The 27,815-nt window shown below is 38.4% G+C and overlaps 1 protein-coding gene across 2 annotated transcripts in view; it reads right to left on the bottom strand.

Annotated features, from left to right (window-relative positions):
- Nucleotides 1-27,815, bottom strand: part of WASF1 (WASP family member 1) — a 99,672-nt gene that overhangs the window by 22,066 nt on the left and 49,791 nt on the right. For both annotated transcript variants that reach the window (XM_040599397.1, XM_040599396.1), the window contains exon 2: nucleotides 7,454-7,614. In XM_040599397.1, the coding sequence (XP_040455331.1) occupies nucleotides 7,454-7,586 (133 nt within the window). In that variant the 5' untranslated portion in view covers nucleotides 7,587-7,614. The remainder of the gene's footprint in view (nucleotides 1-7,453; nucleotides 7,615-27,815) is intronic.

Raw genomic sequence — 27,815 nt, 5'->3', positions numbered from 1 at the left:
TAGCCTTTTCTGAGCAATTAATTTTCCTGACATTTAAAACAGACCTATGAGCTGAAAATACTAGGTAGTTGCTACTAGCTGAAAATCAAATAAAAATAATACTGCTCACTGCCTTCCTCTTTTTTTTAAAGGTAAACCCACCAAAACATGCATCATCCACTCCTGTTCATTACCATGGCAGTAAGTGTACAATAGCTTATAAAATCTGAAAAAACGACCGAGCAGTTTTACAGTTCTCCTCTTCCACCATTTGTTCCTCCCAGTTTGTTTTATCTCCTTACTTCCCCCCATAATTTCAAACATTTGTCCAGCATTGGGTTTCAATGACTAATTGAAATGACTAATTAGACAAATGACTAATTCCTAACTATCCAATCCACTAACATGAAGGAGTAATAAGGTAAAAGAAATGTTATTTGTGTCTTGTGCTGGGGGACTGGGTATATAATAGATGAACTGAAGTCAACTACAATCACTATACAAGGTTCTGAACCTTATTTCAGGCTAATTAAACGAAGTGTGACAAAGATGTCTTGTAAGTCTTACATACTGTGTTGTAAATTCCTAGAACCACAATAACATGCTGCAGGATCAGGGCATAAATTAGCAGTCCCCTCAAAACTCCATCCTTAAAATCACCTGTCTACAGCATTCTCTATGCTGTATTCATTAGAAAACTTAAGGAAAGGGCACTTAAATTAATCATTTTATAACACTACATCAGTTAACACCATATTTAGTTACAGGCTCTCGGACAAGGAGTGGGACATGAGTCCTGAAGCAGGACTGGTGGAAGAAGCCACTTCTTTACTATCCTTTTGCGTTAAAAAAAAAAAAATAAAAAAAATCAAAAGACAACCAAACACTCCAAACCATTCAACTGCATCTAAACTGGAAACGGCACCCCACAGACCAGTTATGGCAGCCTCTAGGAACCATGATCTAGATTTTAAGTAGCTATCTGGATAAACAAATTGAGCACCTAAAGCGCTCAATGCCATAAACCAGCACCGGTTTTGGAAATTCCAGGAGGATGACTGGCAAACCTCTGGCCAATGCAAGATGCATCAAGTGGGACAATCAAAATGAGACAATTGTTCAATGTTGCCAGAAGTGTTATCTTAATTAATTTAGCCCTAACTAATTTGTTAAGCTTCTGGAGCTCAGCAGGGAGTGGCAGGGTTAACATGTACACAAACAAAATCTAATCCAACATACTTATAATTGGAATTAAATTATGAAAATATTTAACATATCTTAAATATGTCATGACATTATTAAATGCAATATAGAACTGTTATTTAATTAAATATTATTGAATGTTATTTTAATATCAAAATAGTAAATATGTTGACATATTGAAAAACATAAACCTCAAAATATTATTACAGTTTAAAAACATAGGTTTGGCAATTTGATTTGTTAAAAAAGATGTAGAAATTCACAAAATCCCAGAAAGAACAAGCTAAGAATTCAGTCTGTTACCTACCTATACGCTATCATTCCTTGATTTCTATTATTTCAATACCATTCACACACTAAACAATATTTTTGCCCAGAACATTTTCTAAAAAAATAACAGCACAAAACAAAAGCAGCCATAAAACCAGTCTCGTGGTCCTGCTGCACAATTCCTTCCCAATATACCTACACTATGCAAAATTACATTATTCACTGCTGAATTGCTCCTTCCTACACAATACAGTGTATATATTAGAAAATATTCTTTCAGGATAATTAGTTACCACATAAGCCCTAACAATATATAACCAAGGTCCATTTATGCAGCAAAATAAGAAATTTATCCTAAGTCTATTAATACATTTTTCCTCCTCCATTAATTCTGACGCATAATTTAACATATCCATTGCCTGTTGATTCAGCTTCAGAGCCTCAGTACATTAATTTTATTTAATTTAATGTTTTAGCAAAAATCAAGGTACATCTGAGTTTCACTTGAAACTCTAGGCTTGTTTCTCATCAGGATCATTTCAGTCTCACAGCTCAGCAGCTAGGAGACTGAACTTTGTCCAAGGATTGGAGATAAGAATCTTGGTAGACCCTTGAGAATTTTAGCGGCCATGGCTGAGCAAACTCTGAAAAATGATTTACAAAATCTAGTTCAGTGATGCTAATTAGAAATCTATCATCACAGAGGTGTAAGGGCAGTCTATAAGGACTGGATTTAAGGACTGTAACAGGAATACCAGAGCAATGAAGAGACAACTTGATTCCTTTAGCCAGCAATATTGAACCAGGCATTTATCAGACAACCTGATGAGGGTATCAAAAGTATCAAATAAACTCTGTTAAAGGCCATCTCTGGAGCAGGTCTGATGCTTCTTGTTGCCATCCAAGAAAAAGTCAGCCTTCAAAAATCTCCAGTCATGGAGGTCTGAGATACCATTTCTTATCTAAAACTGAGGAGCCCATCAAGTAAACTGGCTGAGATTATCCATTCAGAAATCTGTGAAAGAGACTGCTTGAGCACTGAACCTGAAGGCACCAGTATTAGAGTTCATTTTACAGGGAAGTCTTGTTTTTCCTTTCCTTTTTTAATATCATTTGAATTCACTGCTCTGTGTAGGCAAGAAATTAAGGACAGGTAGAACTTTTCTCTGCTAACACATAGTGGTTTTCAATGAGGAATTACTGTCCGTTTGTTCACCCCTCATTAGCATTTGAGGTGGACACAAAACAGCATTGCCAGTACTGACACTGCTGGGGAGACAACATCAAGAAATGAGAAGCCTTTGAGAGAATGGGGGTCTCTGAAAAGCTGAGTAAGCTTTTAGTTTTCAAGTCCATCAGTTCCCTCACCCCATGTGCGTAAGAACACTAGAGAAAGCGTTCCCTGGCAACCATGGTAATAACGAAGAAAGAGGGATAACTAATGAAGAAAATTCAGAGAGAATACTGAATATGCTTGTAAGCACAGTGAGAAGGAGGATTCCCAGGGCAGGACCTGCTGGGATTCTGCTGGTTCTGGAACAGTGACTGAAGCTTCAGCTGCAGATCGGCAAAGACCTACCTGCAATAAAGTAAATAATGAGCAGGGGCCTCACCACATGTTGAAGATGTTGTCCCAACAGGATGAAGAGAGAGAGGCTGGTCTTTGAACTGAAAAGGCCTGGTTCTAAACATTAATTGCAGCCTCCAGACACCTTGCTGATAAGTATTCCTGGAGAAACATTTCCCGCTTATTGAATGTTAACACCTTAAGCCGTGGCAATCTGAAGGTTTTTCTGAGGTGAGAAAACATCTCTCACAAGATGAGCAGTGTTTAAAAACCTCTAGAGGATGGCATAGTAAGCAAAAAATAAGGAAGAAAAGTTAAAAGTGTCTCAGAGGGGGAGAAAAGGGGTGTGTGTGTAGAAATAATACACTCGAAAGTCAGGGTTTCACTCCTGAAAATGAAACAAAATAAGGGGTGGGGAAAAGAAATAACTAGAACATGATAAACATAGGAAACAGTATGAAGAAAGACAGAAAGAGGGGAAAAGCTACTGAACGTTCAACTTTAACTGAAAATATTTGTCACTTAACATAAAGGGTACTCTAGCTCACCAAACACAGTTATGCAGCATTATTTCTTTATACAGAGGTAGAAGAAAAAAAGGGAAATGACATCCTGCTATGACTGAATAAAAGTTCTGGTCTGAATGCCTACAATATAAATATTCATTAAAGAAACGTACTCAAAAGGAGAAATGTTCTCCTCTTCAGATGGTGGTGTCAGAGACCAGGGCCAAGAACAAAACCCATCAGTTGGGTTTCTTATGTGGTACTGAGATTCTGTGTACAGGGAACAGCTGAATAAAAGGAAAAACAATATTGGTCAATAGCTGTGAAAAAAATGGGGAAGTTATATGCACACAAGAGAACTATTTATCCATCTTCTAACAATGGCACAGCTGCACAGTGCTCTCAGTTGTGTTTCACATATGCTGGAATGCTATAACCCGACATACACCAACATATACAAATTCAGGCAGTACTGGATTAGTAATGTATTAGCAATACTGTGGAAATAAAAAGGTAAGCACTTCTTCAGAGCAGGTATGGTCAGAAAGCAAGAAATACAGGGAAGAACGGCTAGGAAACTAAACCAGCTGTTGCTGCTGTCCAGAGTTTCTGTTGCCACAGTGCTAAGAAAAGCTGTCAGAAGACAGATCCTTTTATGAAGTTAGAGAAGACTGGGAATAGACAGGGGGGGAAAATTACTTGCTGGCAATTTTGTATGTTTTATCAAGACAGACTGATGTGTTTTCATGCTCCAGGGAGAAAGGCAAGAACTATCACTCAAAGCAGAAATAAATCTCCTTTCATCTCTACTTTTAAAGGTCAAAAAAATTCTCAAACTGAACAATTAAAAGCAACACATCAAGTAAACTATGAAAGGATTGATAATTTAGATGGAGACACATAGCAGCTATTGCTGACATACTGATGTAAAGCTCTTTTCATTTCATATTAAAACACAGGAAAATAGAATTCCTGTCATTTAATAGGTATTGTTTCTGCATGCATGTCCTACTTACACCTAGCATACAAGATCATAGAAACACAGTCCTATTCAGATTGAAAAGACCTCCAGAAGTTATCTAGTCCAACACCCTGCTCAAAGCAGACCCCATTAGATCCAGCTGCTTGACTAATCCAGCTGAATTATTAATATCTCTGAGTATGGAGATCTAATGACAAAACTCTACACTTAGCTCTTCTAAATAATGGGGTTTTTTGGTATCGTTTAAAGTACTGGAGGCTTCAAATTCAATCACAGCACTCTTTGTCCATATATCAGAAGAAAGATTAAGAATTATATTGGTCTTGAGAGTCATAATGGCAGGAGAGTAATCCTCTATTTGAGGGCTGGCAATTGAAAAATCTGAGAGGCAGAAATGACAAAGTGCTAATCAGGTCAAAGACCATTCATATAAGTTTGCATAACTTTACCATCGAAAGCAAAAGCAGCTCTAGTTTAAAGGAAATTAAACCCTACCAGAACACTCACTTTCCACTCTCAGAGTGAAGCCTCGTTTTGTCTACAACTTAAAGGCTGATTCTCAAATGTACACATTTTCCACAGAAAACAAAAAGGGAAGGACTGCAGAGAAGCTGGTTGCCAGGGGACTGCTGCGAAACCATGCCTGCTGGCTGTGACTCACAGGCAACTACTAAAATTTATCTGCATGTCAGCGGGCCCTGCTGTACACCATTAACAGTGACACACGAAGTGAAGACTGGTTATTTGGGTTTAAGCACATGAGAGACAAAATTCCCATGCTAGGACTCCCAAAACTTTTTGAATTTGTACTGCTGCTAGCATAAACAGGCAGAAAAGCTGGAAGGATTCTGGAACAAAATACTTGCACAGGTACTCATACCTTTGTAACATGATCTCCATTTTTATAAAGCAATCCTTAACCTTGCTGAGAAATAAGGACTATTTTGTAAAACGTTCTATTTAATTGTAGGTAAAAATGTTCTTTTGTAAAAAACACGCAGTATAAAACAAAACCTTACTTCAGTTGGTATAAGCATTGCCTGTAGAAAACCTACCAACACCATGATGCTATTTGGAGGGAAGGAACAAATGACTGAAATAACAGGTCCTGCTCATCAGTGTTTAATTTGTAGAAAAATTCTGAATGACCTATTCTGGGCCTGCTGTTGCAGAGCAGACTAGTGCATTTTCTGTCCTTTTTTACCCTCCTTGTAATTTCCAACATTGCATACCTTTTTGACCACTGACTTGTGAGTCACAAGTTCATGACAGAACTCCTCTCAAGTGAAAACAGCTAATTTAGGGCTCATCTCCATGCATGCAAGCTTCATGCAAAACCATGTTCCTTTTACAGAAGGGCAGTTTACATATTTAGTTACATTCCTTTGACAGTACCTCTCTGCAACTGTGCTACACATATATGGCAAGGCATGTAACAAATGTGGCAGCATTCAATAGATATTCTTTTGACACCTTTTTTCTCCTTTAATTGAGTTCTTTCTGTTCTACTATTGCTTCATCCTGACCTCCTCCTGAGCAATTGTACACACAATGTCAGGCATAAGCTCTGTGTATCAAGAAAACATAGTGAAGGCAGCTGAATCTCAACAGGTAAGTACTGAGACCACACGCTGAGTTAGAACTTGGTGTTCTTTAAAATTGAAAAACCAAGTGATTGGGTTTTGGCTTTTAAGGTCAAATGAAACTTCCAAATGAAAATATCAAATGTAAATTTGGTATGTCACCTACGAAAGGAAATTCCCCTAGATGGAGTATATAATCAAACAATTTTAAAACAAGCAAACTAAAATAAATGAATGCAGTATTAATAAGAGTGACTTGAAAGAGGAGGGTAGTACACGAGTCTGAGAAGGGCTTTTGTTAGAATGAAGCAAGACCACAGACTGTGATCCTATACTGCATCCTAATCTCATATACTCTTGGTTCACTGAACAGAATTTAAATAAGTTAGTTTCCTTGCTGTTGCAGTAGCTATACTAATAATGTTCATATTTACGTGCTGTAAGCATTCCCCTCTTCATTGCATAATTCAGTGTCCTCAATTAAGAGTCTTCAACCTAATAGCACCCTAACAGCTTTGAAAGGCTGCCAAAACAGTCACCATACAGTATACCATCAATCCAATAATCAAATTAATCTAATCAACGAATTAGGCTACATCACCTATAACTGTAAGATACTGACAGAACTGAAAAGCTTTTCACATTGTAGATGTATAGACACTCATACTTTAGTATGTTGGTAGTCTTACCAATGTCCTAGTGGTTAAAAAGCACTTGTAGTATGGGAAATTCAAAATGCTATCATGCTGGTTCATCTGACAACTTTTTAAAGCTGCTGTAACTTGAAGGAAAAATATTCCAGACATGAGCCTTTTCAGAAAAATTCCTTTAGAGTTCTAGAGCTTGAGAAGTATTCACTCCTCTCAAATGCACTAAGGGAAAAATTGTTGACAGACGGGAGAAAAATCTTTACCTGATTGAAATATTACATGATAATTACATTACTGGGTTTATTATTTGAAAAGGCAACTACTTTTTTTTTCTGAATGACCACAACACGGCCAAGGGTTTATGTTAACAGAACTTAGCAACCAGTGATATGTTCCTCATTATGTCATATTCCCTACTCAAGAACTGCTCTAAGGTTAGCAATTACTGACTTCATTAACCAGATAGCTTTTTCTGTCATGTCCCACTGGTAACAGAAATATATGGCTGAACAGTTTTAAGATGTGCTGCTGGAAATATTCCTAGCTTGCTTTCACAGAAGTCCATGCTAGTCAGCAGCCACCAAAGGAATACATTCAAGGCTCACCCACGATTTTCTACTGAGAATTTGGAAAGATGTTCCTACTTCAACCACAAAAACTGTGACTGTAAAATGCATTAGTTCTAAATACAGCTACTGGGACCATGTACTTACTTAGGCTACTCAGTTGTCTGATTATATTTGCCAAGGAGATATTGGTGACACATTCCAATTCATTCTTGATACCTCGCGGCAGAGCTGTGTGGCACAGGTGCCTGGGGTCTATGTTCCTTTTTACCAGTGGCATTCTGAAATGTATCAGAGGACCGGCAAACCTGTGAAGAAAGGAGACAAAATACTGTTGTAAGTTTAATTATATTTTAAATTCAGATGTCTGAAGTAAATTCGACTAATCCTAACAAGATAAAAATACCTCCAAAGTACTGATGGAATTAATTGCTCTGAGTACATAAATATTTTCTTCTTTGCCCAATGAAAGACTTTCATTCTTTCGCTTTAAACCTTTACCTGACTCAGATGCCAGTGAAGTGACAAGTGATTTTTTACAGTTAATGCTTTTTTCTTCCCCCCTCCCGGCCCTGAAAAAAAAAAGACAGGCAAGTCTTTGCAGTTTGAAATCATTAAAGAATGACTTCCTTCTTGATGGACTACTTCCTCATTCAGGCCAGCCAAAGTCCAACAACAAATTCTGTTTATTGTGAAGTCAAAGTCAAACTAGTTGCCTATTCCAGCAGAAAGGTAGATATGATCCATTCATTATTTCATGTCACGTTACTAGCAGGAGTCACCCTTCTAGTCTAAACATTACTTCTAAATCATACCTAATCAAGGTAAGAAAAAAGAACGTTTCCCTTCCATCTACACTGCTACTGACAAATTCAGCTAAGATGACACCTTGTAAATACAAAAGTCCCCGCAGGAAAGTTGTAGTGCAAAGTCCTCCACCACTCAGAAATGCCACTCCTCCACACCTTTCCAGATCCACATACGTTAAATTGATCAAGAGTCTTTACTAGTTCTACAGACAGCGTAAGGATCCCCTCAGGCTGTAAATCCCAGGCCTGTAATTTTCTGTACTCATGGCACTGACTGGAAGGAGTTTCCCAGGGGGCAAGTTATGTCTCTTGTCTTATTAGTGCTGCTTATTAAGATTGGTCTACTAAAACTTTTCTTCATGAAAAATGAATTCCCTAAAATTCTGTAATTTTCCATCATCTGTCATGTAAAACTCTGAATGACAAATGCAAACCTGCCATTTGACATGCAGAGAAAGGATACACTTGATACTGGTACAGCTTGGTCTCCCTTCCCATTGCGGAAGAGATTACACTTTCTCTCCAGACAGCACGGCAGACAAGTTTTCTGCAACACAACCTGCAGTCCTTGTCCATCAGCCAGAGCGCCTGCCACAGATTCATCTGTCCCCTGCTTAGAAACTTTACCACAAAATGTTCGCAAGGAACAGCTAGGGCTTTGTGTTGCACCACAGGATGCATCTTCCCTACAGTATGTATTTAGCCATTGTTATCCTTACTTGGCCGAAATGCAGAGATTTTTTGGATAAGAATAACACAAAGCCATGGTGGTAGAGCTGAAATTTTGCTGACCTAGAACAGCATAGTGAATTAAAAGAGTCAAAGACGACTGTAATGGAGTATTTTCCTCTTGCAGACTGATTAGATTTCTCCTTGCCACTTCTCATGGGAGTATATTCTTTCACTGAAGCCAGCGTTCATAGCTGAGGGACCCAGGCAGGATCCTTAAGTTTACCTGAGAAACACCTCTGGGTTTCTAGGATCTGCTTAGACGTGATTCATTGCATTTTAACACTATGCCTACTACCTTTAACTTCTTGAGAGAAAAATCAAAAATAATTTATGCTTTTGAGGAATAAAACCCAACAAAATAATTCTTCTAGTCATTGGCTTAAGGGAAAGACTATACAGCTGATAAATTTTTGTACTTAAGTTTCTCAATATTAACAGTAAAAATTACAGAAGTGTGCATAGGGGTAAACTATAAGAACAGATTTTTATATTTATTTTCTAGGAATACCCCAAATCTTTCTAGTCCCTAAATACCTAAGTACTAAAGAGCTAGCTGCTACATACAAGCTAAATGAAATAAAAAGTGCAAATCTGAACAGCGTCTCAGATAGAAGCAATGACAAGCGTCTATAATTAAAGTGAGACCTTAGACCTGCTGGTATAAGACACAGGTGTAGCACGAAGCAAGAGAGATCAAACAGGCCTCACCAGCAGAGCTTCTGCTGTCTTAGGAACATGCAACCTCTCTCCCCCCAGCTATAAGACCCTGAAGAAACCTTTAACTACAGGTTTGTTATCGCGGTTCCCCAAGAGAAAATAAAGTAACCATTCTGTCACTGTCAAAGAAACTCAACAAATGATATGTGAGCAATGTTCTACTGAAGCAATTAAATATTAACTCCAGAGTTAAGCCCTTTCTTGATTACTGCTTTAGTGATACTGCTGTATAAGCAGCACAGTAGGCAAGTCTTAAAAAGAAGTCCAAACAAGTATGTAAAGAAACATCACAGAAAAGTAAACATCTACACATGAAAGAAACTGATATAGTCCTTATTTCTATCTAATATATATATGGCTTATAAAGGTAAAAAAAATAACAAGCATGAAAGTGGGTTTTGGCTAGTGCACTTTTTCTTTTGTTTTCTTAAATAATCAAGATGTTAGTAAGTAATGATATTGCTCTCTGTCTTTGATTTTCTATCATTCATGAAAGGAACTGCCCGATTTATAGCATGTATAGATCACAAAGCTTCAGATGCTTAAGTGACAGATTCTTTAGAAAACTGTAATAGCAATAAAAAAAATATTCTTAAAAGTAATTCCAGCCAACTGTTCGCTAGATTTTAAGTAACAGTGTTTCGAGTGTGTACTGCCTTCTACCAGTCTAATTTGTCCTTAGGACAGAACAAGTAACAAAATAGCTGAAAAGACAAGTATTGGCCCAAACATTTTCTCCAGTAGGCATAAAAGATGTTGTGCAAGCAGAGATTAAGCCAGAACTGCCCGGACCTCAAAATGTACAACTCTGAACATGAATAAAAGTCCAGTTAAGACAATGCAAATTTTCTTGCTTTGACCTCTCCAGAATTTGAAGAAAATCTACTCTTTGATCTTTTTCCTCTCCAAACCCCAGAAATACCATTTTCTAGTATCTGAATAATGCAGTTGTGGCTGCCCTACCCAAAGATGTAGTATAACAAGAAAAGGTAGCAGAGGGAATAGTAAGTATGGTAAAAGATATAGCTTTAAAACAAGAATAAACTTGGGAGACAAACAACAGAAGATGTAACTGACACCCTCCAAATCATGCATCACGTTTGAAAATTATGCAAAGCCTGAACAGAGTGTATTTCTCCGTTTCCCACCAAAACAAGAAGAAGGAGGCAACGAAGGCAAATATCACTCAAACATGCTTAAAGCAAAGGAAAATTAAAGTGAAATTAAACATTTCACACAATGTTTAATAAATTGTGAAACTCACTGCCACAGGATGCTGTACACAACAAAAGTACCTGCTAGTATTTTGTCCGCTACGGACCACATATTCTTTGCAGTTTGTTGCAACCACTAGAAGGTCTTGATGATTCCTCCCCAATCGTATTTAGCGATCCCAGCACGGGGGAGCAACAGGTGTGCAACAGCAAACAGAACTTTACTGTACACAAACAATTTCTTCGGTCCTATAAAAGATCTTTCCTAATGCAGTTCTTATCAAGAAAGCTGAAAAATTCGGAAATCACTATTTATTATGCAGCTTTAGAGCTGTGAAAGAGGAAAAAAACAAAGGCAGTTATAATCTAGTATATCTTTTAGGTTAAAAGCAAAAAAAAAACCAAACAAACCACCCAAGAAAACCCAACACAGACACACCCACCCCTGCTCCCAAATCATACATTACCCAAGCCACTTGGGCAGCAAAGGAAAAATTCATTCCTAGATCATAAAATCCTGTTACCATGCTGCTTCCAAGTAAAACCTGTTCATAAGCCCAACCAGGCAGAAGAGAGAAGCAGTTTGTCAGTGCATGAGAGGATCCCCAGGCTGAAAGGTTACACCACAGCTCTGCAGCACCTTACAGCTCTCCTCCCGCGGCACAGGTCTGAGCTCGCCCCACTGCTCCCCAGCCCGAAACGCAGGGAAGGGAAATAAATCCTCACACACAACTATCTCCTCTTCCCTACTGTCCCATACAAATCTTTGTGGCAGTTCTTCAGAAGCAGCACTAGTTTACACTCGAGTTAACTGGAAATGCTTTATATTGATCTTAAACTGAAACTCCTTTTTACAAAGAGATGCTGATCCCTTTCGCAGAGCCACTGTTGAAAGCTCTTTTCCCTCAGCTCCTATGCATCCTTTGAAGCACTCTGAATCCACTTGAGAAGCCAACTCTAATCTTCTTTACAAACCCCTCTGCTACTTCAGTTGCACAATGGCTGGCACAACCCCATTCCCCATACATACGCTGTATGAGTAGAGAATACAAATGTGTGTACATGACTGTCTAATGTTTTCATTAATCTATCATGCTTTGATAAATGATTTTTTAGGAGCCAGGAAAACCGCTCCAGTTGCTTTTTCAATTAATTCCTATTACTTAAAAAACCACAGAACAACGGCACTAATGAAAAGTTAATACCTTTTTAGAAGAACAACCTTAACGAGATTTGACCACACTTCTCAAACAGCAAGTTGTTTAGTGTGCCGCACAGCCCTCTGCAGCTATTAGGGGCCTTATGGGTCTTACTCTTCTATCTCTGTCTCGTACTTCTCACGCACTGCTGGCGGCAGCCAAGACAGCTGCCCGAGCCCTGGCACCCACGCCGAGCCCTGGCAGGCACCGTGTGGCTCCCACCAGCACGGTTTCACCCCATGGCTGGTACCAAGAGAAGGCCCTGGGGAGCACTGGCATAGGAAACAGCCATCATTTTCCCTTCAACACGCTCCTGTAGAAAAAATTCAGAATTGCAAGATGTGTGGAGAGATGCTACATTTCTTACTAGAAGCTTGTGCAAAATTTGAAATGTCAGTTGTCACAATAATGATTCAGGGTTTTCTAGCACGTACAGCAGGCAAGTAGGAATGAAAGCACAACATTAAAGTGGGGAAAACTAACCTGCCCAACGGTTTAACTGGTAATTAAACTATACTTCAGTTTTACTTTCAGAAGACTAATGAAATTTCACAATCACATGTCTTTTTTAGCAGATGTTTACTTCTGATTAGGTTACATTTTGTCCTTTACTAAACTTGACATTATTTTCTTAGCATTAATGAAAGACATTAATCTGTAATTTTTATATGATACATCAATAATGCAACAGTAAATGCCCTTGTTTTCACAGAGTTAAATTTAATTCCAGCCATTTTTATAGCATATCTTTATGCCTTAATATAACCATTCCTGTAATTTTCCTTTAACGGTGTGCAACAGCAATGCCTTTCATATGCCTCATTTATTGATCACGTTCTAGCTGCTGGCAGCACACACCACAGTTTGAAACACAACAATCAATTTAACACTTCCCCCACCCACCCTTAGAAAGAGAAATAGAATATATAATAGGTTTTATATTTGCTTACAAAATCATGTACTAACTACATCTACACTACAGAGACTTTGGGATAGAATGAAAGCAGCTAATAAAAATCCTCAAACATGTTAATGATTCTGGTAAAATCAGAATTGTATCAGTTAACAAAACAAGCTCACCTTCTTATAAAATTTTCTTTTCATTATACTGTAAGACATCATCTTGTACCAGTTGCAAAAAATCCAAAGATGAGGATCTTGTAATACACTACTATGAAAAGGCAAATGTACAAAGACTTCATGCAGCTTCTCTCCAGCTCTCACTGCAAGATCCAAGGCCCAGGTAAAAACTCAAGGAAAAAACAAGACACCAACAGTATGGTGTCCTTCAAGAAAGTAGGCTGCTACCACCTACTGCTGAGTCAACATAACCATTTTAAAACTCTAAAGGCAATTAACACCCCTTAGAGGATCCATCTTGGAACTGACAAGATGACAACTGACAGCTTAAATTGACAATTCAACAGAAATCTGTTAAAATTAAAGTTTTGCAATCCTTTCTGTTATGAACCATGTCACAGAATGAAAGATCTTTTTGGAACAATTCCCTCAAATCTCAGTCTTCTGCAACTCTAAAAAGATTTTCTAACTGCAAGTGACTAGGAAAAGATGACCTTATTGTAACTAAAAAGCAGCGTCAAAGGAAATAAATCCAAAATACATTACTAGAAATTGATGTTGACATCACTGCTGTATAAGAATGAGTATAAAATCAATCCTTTACATCTTAAGATCTATACTAGATTTTCTGTTCCAAAAAGTTTTTATACATTTGGTCAACGTAAGGAGCAGTGCCTATATAGGCTATGTAAGTTGATAATTTGTTTTTTATTAAACCAGAGAGTAATTAATCAAACATTTATTGTATTTGTAGTCACAACTATAAAAAATACTGTTCCTCAAGTAATACCAATATCAGTCTCTCATTCTCTAAATATTCTGTTGCTGAACTAAAGATAACATTATGCAGGGATGGATTAATATGTCAATGGGCCACAGAAGTCTCTCTCACTAACACTGTATAGGGAAGTATTTGATTTGCAAAATAGTAATGAACAGATTGTAAAAAAAAAATCTAACTCATAAGTACAAAATGTATTTACAAGGAATTTGTAATTTTTATTCTGTATTTAATATTGACTGACTTCTGTATTGGTTTAGCTGCCTGTGACAATTATTGTTTTCTTATAAAACAACCTGTAAGCATCTCAGTACATCTGTCATGTCAGATAAGCAGAAAAGAGACAACAGATTCACAAAAATGGGTAAGACTTGAGTTCTACTCAATCTCCAAGGCATTATTACAGACAGTACTAAAAAATTACTTTTCAGTTACTACCATCCAGCCAATTTTCTCCCAGATGTGTATCATAGGACTACAATTTCTCTCCCATGCATGCATGCACACCAGCACACACAAAGGCACACTCATGTTCAAAGTACATGGAAAAAAACCTTTTGGAAATCATGGTTTTGATTACAGACACAAACTGCAGCTACATCTACTTCATTGCCAAGATTTCTAAGTTTTACCTTTATTTAGCTAAACAAATGAAAACAAGGGCAATAATTTTTTTACGCTGGAAAAAAAAAATCAGCTTTTCAAAAAAATAGTAGCTACTGTCACTGAGATGACTGGTGATGGCAGCAACAGCAGAATTGTCAGTATGGATAACACCACAAAATATGACCCCCTACTATTGATGCAGCAAGTACAACTTCGTTAATAGAAACAGCAGCAACATTTCTAGGGCATAAAGCTGACATACCAACTCATAACTACATGGGCTACCTCAAGTTCTAGAGGACGCAACTGTATTTTCCGTAAGTAAAACACTGCAATCTGCATCGAGTCAACAAGCTACCTGTAACAAAAATACGGCATCATAGCAGGTAGCAACCACCTTCTACTGAGTGAGTGCAGCCCTCGGAGCTTCCATACCACTTCCAGTTCTGTTGGGGAAGATGTTTTTAAGTTTGTCTCTGGCTACAACCCACTATATAGCTTTGGGCTTTCTCAGGGTCCTTAGACACTTGTCTGAAATTCCTCCCACCTGCATTTTGTTTGTGCTGCCACTGGCCCCTCTTGTCTCAGAATGCAGACGACAGAGGCTGTCACCATCATTACACAGCCTTCTCCTCCCCTCAAGCCCTAATGAAAGATTTCACTCTGCTCATGTGTACAGAGTAAAAACCTAAGGCATCCTTAAAACCTAGGAGAGAATATTCAGCTCAATACTGGTTTCATTTTCCCAACACAGGTACAAAATACAATAGGGTTAAATGAACAGCGTGTGGATTTGCAAACCTCATCCCTTTGGTTAAGCAGAATTCCTATTAGTGAAGTGGAATTCAAACACAAACAATTCAGAGAATGGCAGCTTACACACCACTGCTTTTTTAGAAAGTTTCTCTCTATAAGGCTAAATAACTTTTTTCATTTGTTTTCACTTTTGATTTCTGGAATATAAAAAGTACCTACTGATTTGTCAATTTGTTAAGTATGGATTATTTTAACCATGTTGCTTCCTTTGTTCTTCCCCACTACGAACAGCTTCTACCTTGCTATGGGGTCATTTAAATGTAAGTTGTTCATATCAACTGTAACAAATCTACAGCAAAAGAAAAATCCAGACACCATAACTACAGTTATTTGTTGCGTCTTGCTACAAATGGTAAAAACATTTCTTTGTCTTAATAAAAAACCTTTTTAAATCTAATTGCTCTTGCAACAAAAAAAAAATTGAAAAAAATCGGGTTCAACACTACCCACCCTGAACAACAGACTGCTGGGGGCAATACGGCACTAAGCCAGTTGCATTTCTGGCTCATACACAAAATTCAATGAACTCAGTTAGACATGACACTGTTTAACATGTCTACAGCAAGAAACATTCAGACTTACAAATTTCCTTCACATTAGGTATTTTAAGTAAAAATGATAGTGAATTTTTTTTGGTATAACAACTTACTTCCAAAATATATGTAACAACACCACCACACCACATCCCTCCGAACACATGAAGAATAAAATTTGATTTAAAAATATCCCTAAGTATATTTAAAAAAAAGAAACCCACAAAAAAACCACTAAAGATTTCCAGGCATTAGAATTGGTATTTTCCTTTACAGATACTGAGAAATAGAATTCTAAACTAAAACTTGTTACATATATGAAGATCCAATCCCTTCATGACCTGTGATATTTCAAGTTTACAAAACAGTAAACAATCAGAAACTGAATAGAACATAATTGCATTCTTCAACTCCAAATACAAATCTTAAGGGCACCAAATACCAACCACCAGTTTTTTCCTTCCACTATTGAAACTACAGTATTAAACTACTGTGAAAACTTGAAAAAAAAAAGTTTTGTGAATAATTCATAGAAAAGATGAGAATAATTGCTCCCAAACAGGCACAAGCTCTAATTATACCTTACTTTAAAAAAAAAAAGGGGGGGGGGGGGGAAGATGAATCATATGTGTCCATATATTAATGGAGAAATATATAAATCATGTGGAACTACATTGCACTTTATTGTTAGGCTATTAATAAAGAAAAAAAATAGTGACTCCTTGAACTTACACTTCTAGTAAGCTTTCTGAAGAAGTTCATCTAAAAAACATGAAAGATGCATAATGTCTTTGTATTACATACATGCACAGACATACGGCTACCTCTAAACAGAAATCTTTAAAATTATTACATGTAAGATTTGAAAAAAAGAGCTGCAAAAATTCTTAACCATCATTACTAAATATTATTCAGATCACCCTGTACTCATTAGTTTTCTCCTAGTGAGCTCCTGTCAGGTCATTTGATTAAAAACAATTTTGGAAGTATCCTGGGTTCTAATTTAGGTACAGCCAAGAATGCTCAGATTAATTTTTTATTACAAGTTTTCTTCCATTCCCCAAAGGCTAAAAATGTATTAATGCATAACATACTACGTGATTTGAAATTGCTTTTTGAGACCTATGTTTTATCTGATGACATTTTTTCTCTCAGCATTGATCTAGTCTTCCTGTTCACAGTTTCTACGTACAGTGTCTAACACAAAAGCCCTGTGATGGATTGTAACAAAAGCTCTTTATTATAGTCTTGACAGAGACAGATAACTAATCCAGTGCTAATTTAAAATCAAAACCTTAGCACCAGAACTAAGGGTACAGTTTCTATGATTTTAGTGCACCTATCATAATGTGCTACCTTTGAACATCTTCTACAATTTCTCTTGAAAATCAATGTTCTATATTTAAACTTGCCTTTGTCACATAGCCCTTTACCAGTTCAGGATAAAACCTATTAAATGCACACATCAATTTTATACCTTAATTTTATAAAATTTACCAAATGCACATAAAATGAATGCCAGTTGTACTTCTGTTGCACAGAAACAACCATCTGCTTTTGAATGGACAGTATTTTGTGGCAGTAAATTATAAATATTTAAAGAAATGGTACCTGAACTTCCCAGCTGCTAAGAAAAGCAACCTGGTAGGTACTGGGAAGATAAGGTGTTCTGCCCTGGCTGGCACTGAACTGCTGGGCTCCCCTGCAGCGGTGCACTGCCAGCATCCAGAACTGCCCCCGCCGGGGGAGACCCCGGGCTGTGGCACTGTCACCCGCAGCCAACACCTCCCGCGCTGGCCCGCTTCGGAACAGGCTGGCCCTCGCACCAAGGCATTAGAATTCAACACACAGTGCCCTGCCTTAACAACAGAGCTGCCCTTACAAAGGGAACACAGAAGCCTTCACCCCTGGTGACCAAAGCCTGCCCTTTTCCCCCAGACACAAGGCGAGAACCCCCTGAAGGCTGAGCGATTGAGAAATAATTATTCCTTTGGTACCAAGCTACAACTGGTAAATATTAAATTACGACGTGCCAAAAATGAAAGAAATGAGTCGCTGTGCATGGGTGAGGAAAGGAAGGAAGGAAAGAATACGACAGCCTAGGCCTTTTATTGTGTTGATCTTACTGCTGAATCCAAGAAGGAAATCAGATGCTAATGAAATAATAAATAATGTTGGCAATCTGCAGTAGTAATAAGACCAATGTACGGCAGTCTGTGACTCAGAAACCTCATACAATGCAGGAGCTACTCATGCAGTTCCTGTATACTATTCCACCAGTGATACACACCATACTAACCAGTACTCACTTACTAAACTAAGAAACAGGTGTCAACAGCGACCATCAGGAGCTTTTCACGCCTCAAAACATTACTAGAGATTTGAAGCAGCGATGTTTGCACTGCAAGAGTCAGAGATCAGCCACGTACTTAAAAGTGAAATTTTCACTGCACTTTATGCTATGATACCAAATGCCTAAGTATGTTTTATGCTAGGATACCAAGCCCATGAATGACAGATTATTGGTTTTGATTTTCCTTTTCACAGTTTTAAAGGAAGAATTAAGATATATGAACTATCAAGTGGGAGGTACAGATAATACACAGTGTAATAATCACCTTATTATTTCTAGCTGAGCTTCTTTGTAGATGCATTTTCCCCCCTTGTGAACAATAAAATTCCTCAGAAGAGGATTTGTTGCAAAAAATGTGAATGTGCATAAACAACATTTTCCCGTCTGCTGCCATTTATGCTACTTAATGTGTTTCAACAGACATGCTGCAGGAAAAAGGTATTAACATTCATTGACAGAGAAGTTGTTTACTTTTGAACAGAAATGTTACTAAATATTCAACAGTCCAGAAATACTGATGATTTATATTGCTGAAGCCTAGAAACTGATCGTTTCATCCTTCACTCAGTAGAAAGTCAAAACTCCCCACTGAAGTGAAAAAAAGATGCACTAAGTAAAGACTGGAGGACTTCAATGTGCCTATTTCCTACCCAGTGCATTGCTGTTGGAGACAATTTTTCCAGTATTTTTCCCATTCAGTTTTCATCATTTCGGGTAGGGGGTTTCCAATAATTTCTTGGGTAAACTCTTCTATAACCAACTACATCTCATACACAGGAAAATGTGTCAATTCCCCCTCTTTGCCTCTCTGTGTTGTTCCCCTATACTTTCAGATTACATATTAGTTCTTATTTCTTGTTGTCTGTAACCTTCAGGTATTTATAGATGATACCTGATGCACCCTTTCTTTGCTAGCAATTCTGCCAAGTTATACATTTCTGTTCTTATTTGGCAGTAAAAAAATTTAAGGTGTCACTAATTCCAGTAGTGTTTATTACTGTTACTCAAGTACCATCTAATTTATCAGCATTATTCTAACAATTTGATATCCAAAATTGAAAACAGCATTCTGGATGCATTTGTGTTACATGAGCATACCTTAAAAAGTCTAAACATCAGGATGATGTTTAGCTGGCAACATGTGCTCACAGATGAGAAAGCCAACCACCTCCAGGGCTGCATCCAAAGAAGTGAGACAAGCAGGTCAAGGGAGATGATTCTGCCTGTCTGCTCCACTCTCCTGAGACCCCACCTGTAGTACGGCATCCAGCTCCGGAACCCTCAGTGCAGGACAGACAGATATGAATCTAGTGGAGCAGGTTCAGAGGAGGGCCACAAAAATGATCAGAGGGATGGAACAGCTCTCCTGTGAGGAAAGGCTGAGAGCACTGGGGGTGTTCAGCCTGGAGAAGACTCTGGGGAGACCTTACAGCAGCTCTTCTATTTGTAAAGGGGGCTTATAAGAAAGATGGAGAGAGACTTCTTACCAGGGCCTGTAGTGACAGGACAAGGGACAATGGTTTTAAACTGAAAGAAGGCAGATTTAGATTGGACATACGGAACAAAATCTTCACTGTGAGAGTGGTGAGACACTGGAACAGGTTGCCCAGAGAAGCTGTGGATGACCCATCCCTGGAAGTGTTCCAGGCCAGGCTGGATGGGGCTGTGAGCAACCTGGTCTGGTGGGAGCCGTCCCAGCCCATGGCAGGGGGGTTGGAGCTAGATGACCTATAGAGGTCCCCTCCAACCCAAACCATTCTATGTTTCTATTAATTATTTCAGTTATACCATTATTTGTTGCTATCACCTACTCTAAATTTGCACCTGCATAAATTAATTTTCCAAGTTAGGGGTCTGCCCCCACCCCCCAATTAAGTTACTAGTTTGGATGTCTTTTAAAGGTTGAGGTTGGAGGCCCCCACTCTCAAAGTCTTGGTCCTTTAAGTAGTTATTCTGAAGTTAAATGAGATTTTTTGCAGGACCACATTTAGAACTTGCAATAGAAAGTTTTTTCTATTAGTCTAATGTATATTACTTCCATAGAATAAATAAACTTTTATAGAAAATCGAAGAAACTACTCAGGTCAAAATTTATTAAGAAGAAATGTGATGCTATTTGCCCTTCTGTTATAACACTCTGAGGAAAGATAAATAAGGCTGCATTCCTTTGGCCTATAAAAGAATCTGTATTAATTTAGCAAATGTATGTAGCAAGCAAGGATTTACATGCACAAAAATTTCACAACTTGTTATTACTTCTAATATTTCATCATTTCTACAATCTGTAAATTTAAATGCCTTAAATTAGATCATAAGGAAAAACTTATTTTCCAGACAAAATTAGTTTTCCTCATAATTTTATAAGCAGCATTTTAAAACCTCATATTTACCTATGTATTCCTGTCTAAATTTAAATACTAAAATTAATTCTAGCCAGCATTTACTTTCACTGTCCATGTCTGAGTTTGAGAAGTATTCTTGCCAGGAAAGGAATGAGTATTGCAGAAAACACTAAATTCTTTGGTGACCACTAAAACTAATTAAAGCTAGTCCTCTCAAGGCTTTTGTGTCATGGTTAATTGTGAGCTTTAACTAAAGCTGTTCCCAGAATTGGGATATCTGTGAGATGCCTTTCCTCTCTGGTTTCCTGTATCTATTTACATGTAAACCAACACCGTAACCTTTCCATTGCCCAAAACATTTGCAAAGACATACATTTTCATAATATGTGCAGAAAGTTACAAATGTTTCAAATATCTGTACCCCTATGAAATTCGTCTCAAATCAGAGAGCAGTTTAGAAATTACTGGGATGAAATAGGAATCATAGACAAGCAGACAAAGAATGACTGCATTCACCTCCTTTTCTTGACCTCAGGTTTGGAAACTTGATTTTTAAAATTACTTGCTTTGGTATGATGCTTCAAACAACAGTTATTTGAAGTTACTAGCTTAAACAACTGGAGGTACAAACATGAAATAACATTTTGAAATCCACACATTATGTACTTTCTGATTTGGACTCGGAAATACAAAATTAATGGGAATGAAAACTGCATTCACTAAACTGGAGGTGCCACCTCAGTTTCAAGCAGAGACAAACTAGTCACATTGGGAAGCTTTGTGAGGGAACTGATCTTCACAGGGTCAGGAGACTCTTTTCAGTTGTGTGTTCCTCTTATATCAGGCTTCTTAATAAAGAAACAGTAAAGGTACACCTACAGGGCTTATGGCATCAACATTATTAAATCACTATGACCAAAAAATCTACATGAGTATCTTTATCAGGGAAAATAAGGTGTGTGACAATTATATCATCTTCTGTGATAAAGGAAACACTGAGTAAACACAGATCTCTGCTGGTTCCTTTGAGGGAGTGGAAGGGACTACAGACATGAAAAGGAAAAGAGAAGAAGGGAATCTGTTTACTCTCTACAACACAGCAAAAAGATTAGACCAGCCAGCCAAGAGGAAGGGCAGAGACAGTAAGGGAGCTAATAAAGTTGGCTCCTTTTCTCTTAACAAGTATTTGGCAAAGGGTAGACAGTGATTTGAATAGGGATGGAGAAATGAGATGATCTTTAGCTGTCTCTACAGGGAGCTCTGAAAAGATAGCTCGGAATTGTCAGACTTTGAACCAGAACATATAATTATCAAGTAATAAAGATACCTGCTTGCCTCAGGGGTGGATAATGTAAAAACCAAGGTACTCAATAATTTCAGTAATTTCTCCTGCATTTAAAATATGCTAACTGCAGATATCCAGAGAATTTAGGACACAGTATTGGAATAAAATTTTATAAAATTCTAATTATCAAATATCGGTGCTGTCACCAAAATGTTGTTTTCAAGCATAGGAAAAGGGAGGAAATGGGCATGGCTGGGAAGAGAGTAACATCGTCACTTCAGCAGTCTCCAAGGTCAGCAGGTGGGGTATCACTGTACCTAGCTCAACAGCTGCATTTCCACAGAATACACAGAAATCACAGTCCGTTTACTTTTTTTTTCCTACCAAGGAAAATAATCTCCTTAGTAAATATATCCCATAGTATATATATACCAATATATAATAAACCAACAGGAAATCTAGAAGGCCTCCACATATTACACATTAACTCTGTCTACCATCTTTGAGGTATAGGCACCAAAGGGGATGGTTCCTGCCTCCTGAACAACAGCCTGCTGTTTGGAGAACTCACTTGAGAAATGGAAAGACTGATTGAAGGATGGAAGCCAGATTAAGAGGAATAAATTCATATCTCGTTTATTGCAGTAATCAAAAGCTTTAAGCCGCAGAACATTTTGTGTGAAAACACTTGTAACTGAGCAAGCGAATAAGGAAGCCAAATCTTATTCAGAAAATGAGCTATTAGCTGCCAATGGCAGAACTAAGTTTCCAGATCTTAATCCCAGAAAATAATTATGCATTAAAAAACCCACCACATTGTCATTAGATAAAATCATCTCCAGAATTACTGATTAGAAAATGAGGTATGTGTCTTTCCAGTTTAATGTCCTGGTTGCTTGAAAGGCATTTTTCCTCTATTGCCTAGTCCTTTCTACCCTAGAAAGTGGAAAACAGGTTTAAAGTAGCTAGCTTGATTGCTGCACCCATATTTATCAGTGCTCTAATACAGCATAACCAACTGAATACTCTTATCAAGTCAGGGACAGTAATGACCACTCTCACATGAGATGAAACCAGTCATAGATCCAGTCCAGCTCTCCTTTTAAAGCTTCTCCTGGGAATGATAGAGAGAATTTAGGAGGCTGTTCAGGTATCTAGACAAATTAAGCACTTTTTTTAAATTTTATTTTTTAATTTAAATTAAGATGTGTGGGTGACTCAAGTTAAATGTCTCTGCTAGGCAGGCAGGAACCTAATGTATTTATACACATAGTGTTAAGCAGTCCTGGAAAATACAACTTGACTATCTGAAACATATATATTTTGAGCAGCTAAATTGCAATTTGGGTAGGATATGTCATCCTTAAACCACAAATCCAATCCTATGCAATGCAGAAAACAGCATTGTATAATCCTACTCAGGAACTTGCCCCCGATACTATATTTAAGCACAACTCACTTCTTACATGACAGGAGACAAATCCATTCTAGATCTATGATTAATATTATTTTTTTCCCCATTCTAAAAGTGTTCTTTGTTGCCCATTTTCTATAGAAAATTCTGTCTCTCCAACTGTACTTCCGTCCTTTACTATCTTCCCTGCTTCACATAACCAAAACATATTATAATTAAAGTTAAGTTAATTAAAACCAGGCAACAACATGCCTTTCTGATGGAAGGACAAGTTGCATAGTCAATGACGTTCAGAATACCTTGACTGTCACATAGACTTTGGTTCAAGTCAAGCAGTGTTCTTCAGATACAATTCAGGATATCTTAACTTACAGATGAGAAGACTGTCTGGGAGACCGTAACTAGTATGTTGATGAAACACTAGCCAAGAATCCACATAATCTGAAGACATGCCTGAAAAGGAATGGATGTGGAATTTAGCATGGGATTCAACACAGGGGAAGGCCATTATATGGCCCAGAATACCCAAGAAGCTCATCAGTGTATGGGAAGAGGATGTAGGGAAAATCCATTGTACAGATCATAGCTTGGAGAAGGTTAAGTGTAGGTAGAAACCAAGTCCAGAATGGTTTGCTGTTCTCCAGGAGTTTGCATAGGGGTTAGTAGACATTTTTTATATTTACTAATGTCAAAGTGAGTGATTTGCAGGGAGCTTTTAACTAATAAAGAGAAAACAGCTATTCTTTTATACCACTAAAGGGATACTTTATGCATAAGAACTTATCAGGTGCAATGGCACTCAATGATAATGACCAGATCACTACAGACTGCAAGGTGTTTTCAGCCAGAGGATATACAAGGAAGTGTCCTGAAAACCAAGAGATGTGGGCCAGTATCTCTACTGAAGACACAGTATCATTGTGGCTTGCACATTATCTTGAACCAGCAAATACAGGCATCCAGACTTCTCTGATCCAAGATCTTTCTCTTTTGCATGAGAAAATAATTGCAGTAAATTCTTTTCTTGAGATGGGAAGGATTAATTCCATATCTCTCTGCTTAGAAGAGTAGTTGTTTGTTATTTCAGTCTTTTGTTTAAAGACAAAAAAAAGGTAACTGAAAAGAGATGGAGATGGTAAGGCTAAAGGCTGCTAGGGAATCAGACTAAACGTAGGGGTTACTGAACAGAATGTTGAATACTTCCTTTCACAGTGAAACTGCTTCAGGACTGATCCCAAAGAGGTGTCAGGAGGAAGAAATTAGAGCTAAAGGGAAGCATCTCCTAAGCTGAGAGTTACAAAGTCTTAATATGTCTTTGAAACTCAGGAGGCTGAAGAAAACATTCAGAAAAATTAATCTTAGAACCAGAGGAAAGATTCCAAAAAGGATACCAAGGTAGTCACTGAATTCTTAAGAACGTTAAAACACCACCCAGCTAAATACCCTTGGGGGAAAAAAAAACCCCAAACCAACAAAACATCTTTTAGTGGCACATCTCTAGATGAACAGCCATATCAGCAAAGTGAAGGGATGTTTATTGTGCAGAGTAACTCCAGAGTTATATCCCTAAAAAGCAGGCCTTGCATTAGAGGAAAATTTATTATGCAGCAGACAATTTTTGTGCTCTGTGTTCATGACACTTTTGGTGACACAAAAAGACGCCAAGCAGACAAAAACCAGCAACTGGGAAGGAATCCCCTGATGTCCCAATTCAAGTATTACCGAGAACTGATTGAGTCTGAGTTATATGTGAAGCCAAAGAATTTTAGAAAGCGTTAGTCTTTGCTATTTTCATATCCCTGAGATACAACAGAGTCCATTACGCATGCAGTTGCCATCTGAACTCACTCATTGGGTAGAACTACTCCTACAGTGCTGTAGTCTTACGCTGTAAGATTCCTTCACACTGTGACAACTGCTTAAGCCAAAGCTTTCAAGAGGGTTGAAACAAACATCATCTGAGGAGCAGACTAGAGATGTGGGTAGCTACACAAGTTCTTCTAGTGTCCTTGCCTTAGTACCACCAGGGTATGAAACATACTCTACATCTCTGATTTGCACATGTCTGAGACAACTAACCTGCAGCGTTCTTCAGAATATATCACTGGAGACTTAGTCCCAGTAGAAAAGCAACTCTCTCAGCTCTGGGTAACTACTGAACTGGAAAAAGTATGAGCAATCAAGAAAGTGGCTCTACGTACGGCAAGTATATTATGGCACCGACATCTGTAAAGCATTGCGACATGATACTAAAAACTTTAGAGCAAGTAGCAGGGCTACCAAAGCATCATCTACATCCACTGAGAAAGAGTAACCCAAAGTTTTCCCTTCTATGGCTTGTATATGAGAGCATCAATCAAAATTTTTGCAAGTGAGGAAACTGCCTGCCATGCTGTCCTGGTTTCAGCTGGGACAGAGTTAATTTTCTTTTCAGTAGCTAGTGCAGAGCTGTGCTTTGGATTTGGTGTGAGAACAATGTTGATAACACACTGATGATGTTTTTAGATGTTGCTGAATAATGTTTATACTAAATCAAGGACTTTTCAGTTTCTTGGGCCCTGCCAGCGAGAGGGCTGCAGGGACACAAGAGATTGGGAGGGGACACAGCCAGAACAGCTGACCTGAACTAGCCACAGGGATGTTCCATACCACAGAATGTCATTCTCAGTATATAAAGCTGGAGGAAGAAGAAGGAACATGGGTATGTTTGGAGCGATGGCGTTTGTCTTCCCAAGTAACCATTATGCATGATGGAGCCCGGCTGTCCTGGGGATGGCTGCACGCCTGCCTGCCCATGGGAAGTGATGAAGGAATTCCTTGTTTTGCTTTGCTTGTGTGTGCAGTTTTTGCTTTACCTATTAAATTATCTTTATCTCAACCCATGAGTTTTCTTGCTTTTACTCTTCTGATCCTCTCCACATGTCACCCGGGGCTGGGGGAGGGGGGAGGCGCACAGCAGGGAGTGAGCAAGTGGCTGTGTGATGCTTAGTTGCCAGCTGGGGTTAAGTCAAAACACATACACATGCCTCTCTGGCTCTCTGCAAGCTAACAAGTCTTAGAGCAGTTTTTAATGGAATGAGGAAAGCAAAGCCATCATACTTAGTAAAAAATAGCTAGAGTATTAACAGAAATAGCTTCATTTAAGAACTTGTCCCTGAAATGCACAGTGGTCCCACAATCAGCAGCAGTCTTGTTTGTCCTTGACGAGAAGACTGGCTGAAGTGAGAAAACTTTGAACAGCCAGGTCTAGGATCAAAGCTTCTCCTTGCACCCTTCTCTTGCATCTGGCTCAAGGCATCTGCAAATGCATTTGCCAAAGACGTAACAGAATTTCCATGCCTGTACCACAATAATAAAATGTAGCTGTCACTCGGTGTCCAAACTTTAAAGCTCACAGACTCAGTTGAAGATTACTTCACAGCAGTAAGAATCAAACTTCTTAAAGGAAAAGGGTGAACCTTGAAGAAAACTGTACCATGAGTAGAAGGTCCAGAACCAAGCTGATTGGGGGTGGGGTGGTGGTGGTGTTGTTCAGAACCAACCCACCGCCAATAAAAAAAAAAATCTCACCACAGAAGAGAATACCATAATTAAAAGCTAAAAAGTAAGTGGGAACCCCTGAAAGCTAGAGTTACTGCCTACAATAGATAAGCATTTGAAGCTCTGACCTGGCCAGGCAGCTGAGAGGAGCAAAGGGGAGCAGAGCAGTCTCTGCATGGTGCATGCAAGGGCTGACACCACCCTCAAGAGTGCTACTGAGAATAAATAACATCTTCAATTTTAAGAACTTTGGCATATCCACAGCCTATTTTTGCAAGGGAAAGGCAAATGCCTATGCAAATACTACTTTGTGTATTATATCAAGAATTGTGGGAGAAATCCACTGATCAATGCCAGGAGACTAATAAAGACAAAATATTAAGTTTTTTTCCTCTTTAAAATACAACTCCTACCCAAGCTGTTTCTTAGAGACATTGGCCAATGAGAGTATAAAAGCATCACTGTGACTAGCATCTCCAGGAAAGTTTCACACACATTTACACAACTTGGAAACACTCATTGGGGTGCTGGAGCGTGTCCAGAGAAGGGCAGCAAAGCTGGTGAAGGGTCCAAAGCACAAGTCTTAAGAGGAGCAGCTGAGGGAACTGGGGTTGTTTAGCCGGGAGAAAAGCAGGCTCAGGGGGGACCTTATCACTCTCTACAGCTGCCTGAAATAAGGTTGCAGACAGGTGGGTGTCAGTCAGTCTCTTCCTCCCAGTAACAAGCGATAGGACAGGAGGAAACTGCCTCAAGTTGCACCAGGGGAGGTTAGATAGGGCAGTAGGGAAAGTTTCTTCCTTCAAAGTATCATCAGGCATTGGAACAGGCTGCCCAGGGGGGTGGTAGAATCCTCATTCCTGGAGGTGCTGAAAAAACATGTAGATGTGATGCTTAGAGGCATGGTTTAGTGATGGACTTGGCAGTGCTGGGTTAACAGTTGGACTCGATGATCTTTTCCAACATAAATGATTCTATGATTCATACAAAGCTTAGTGGGAATATTCATACAGCAAAATCAAGACACTGATCTTTTTGTCAGTAAAACCAAAAACGAAATTAATTAAAATAATATACCTCTGTAGTAAATT

The sequence above is a fragment of the Falco naumanni genome, chromosome 6 (assembly GCF_017639655.2).
Source record: "Falco naumanni isolate bFalNau1 chromosome 6, bFalNau1.pat, whole genome shotgun sequence".
Classification (NCBI taxonomy): Eukaryota; Metazoa; Chordata; class Aves; order Falconiformes; family Falconidae; genus Falco; species Falco naumanni.
Note: the sequence above shows the minus strand (reverse complement) of the source record. Positions and strands in the feature narration are given on the sequence as shown.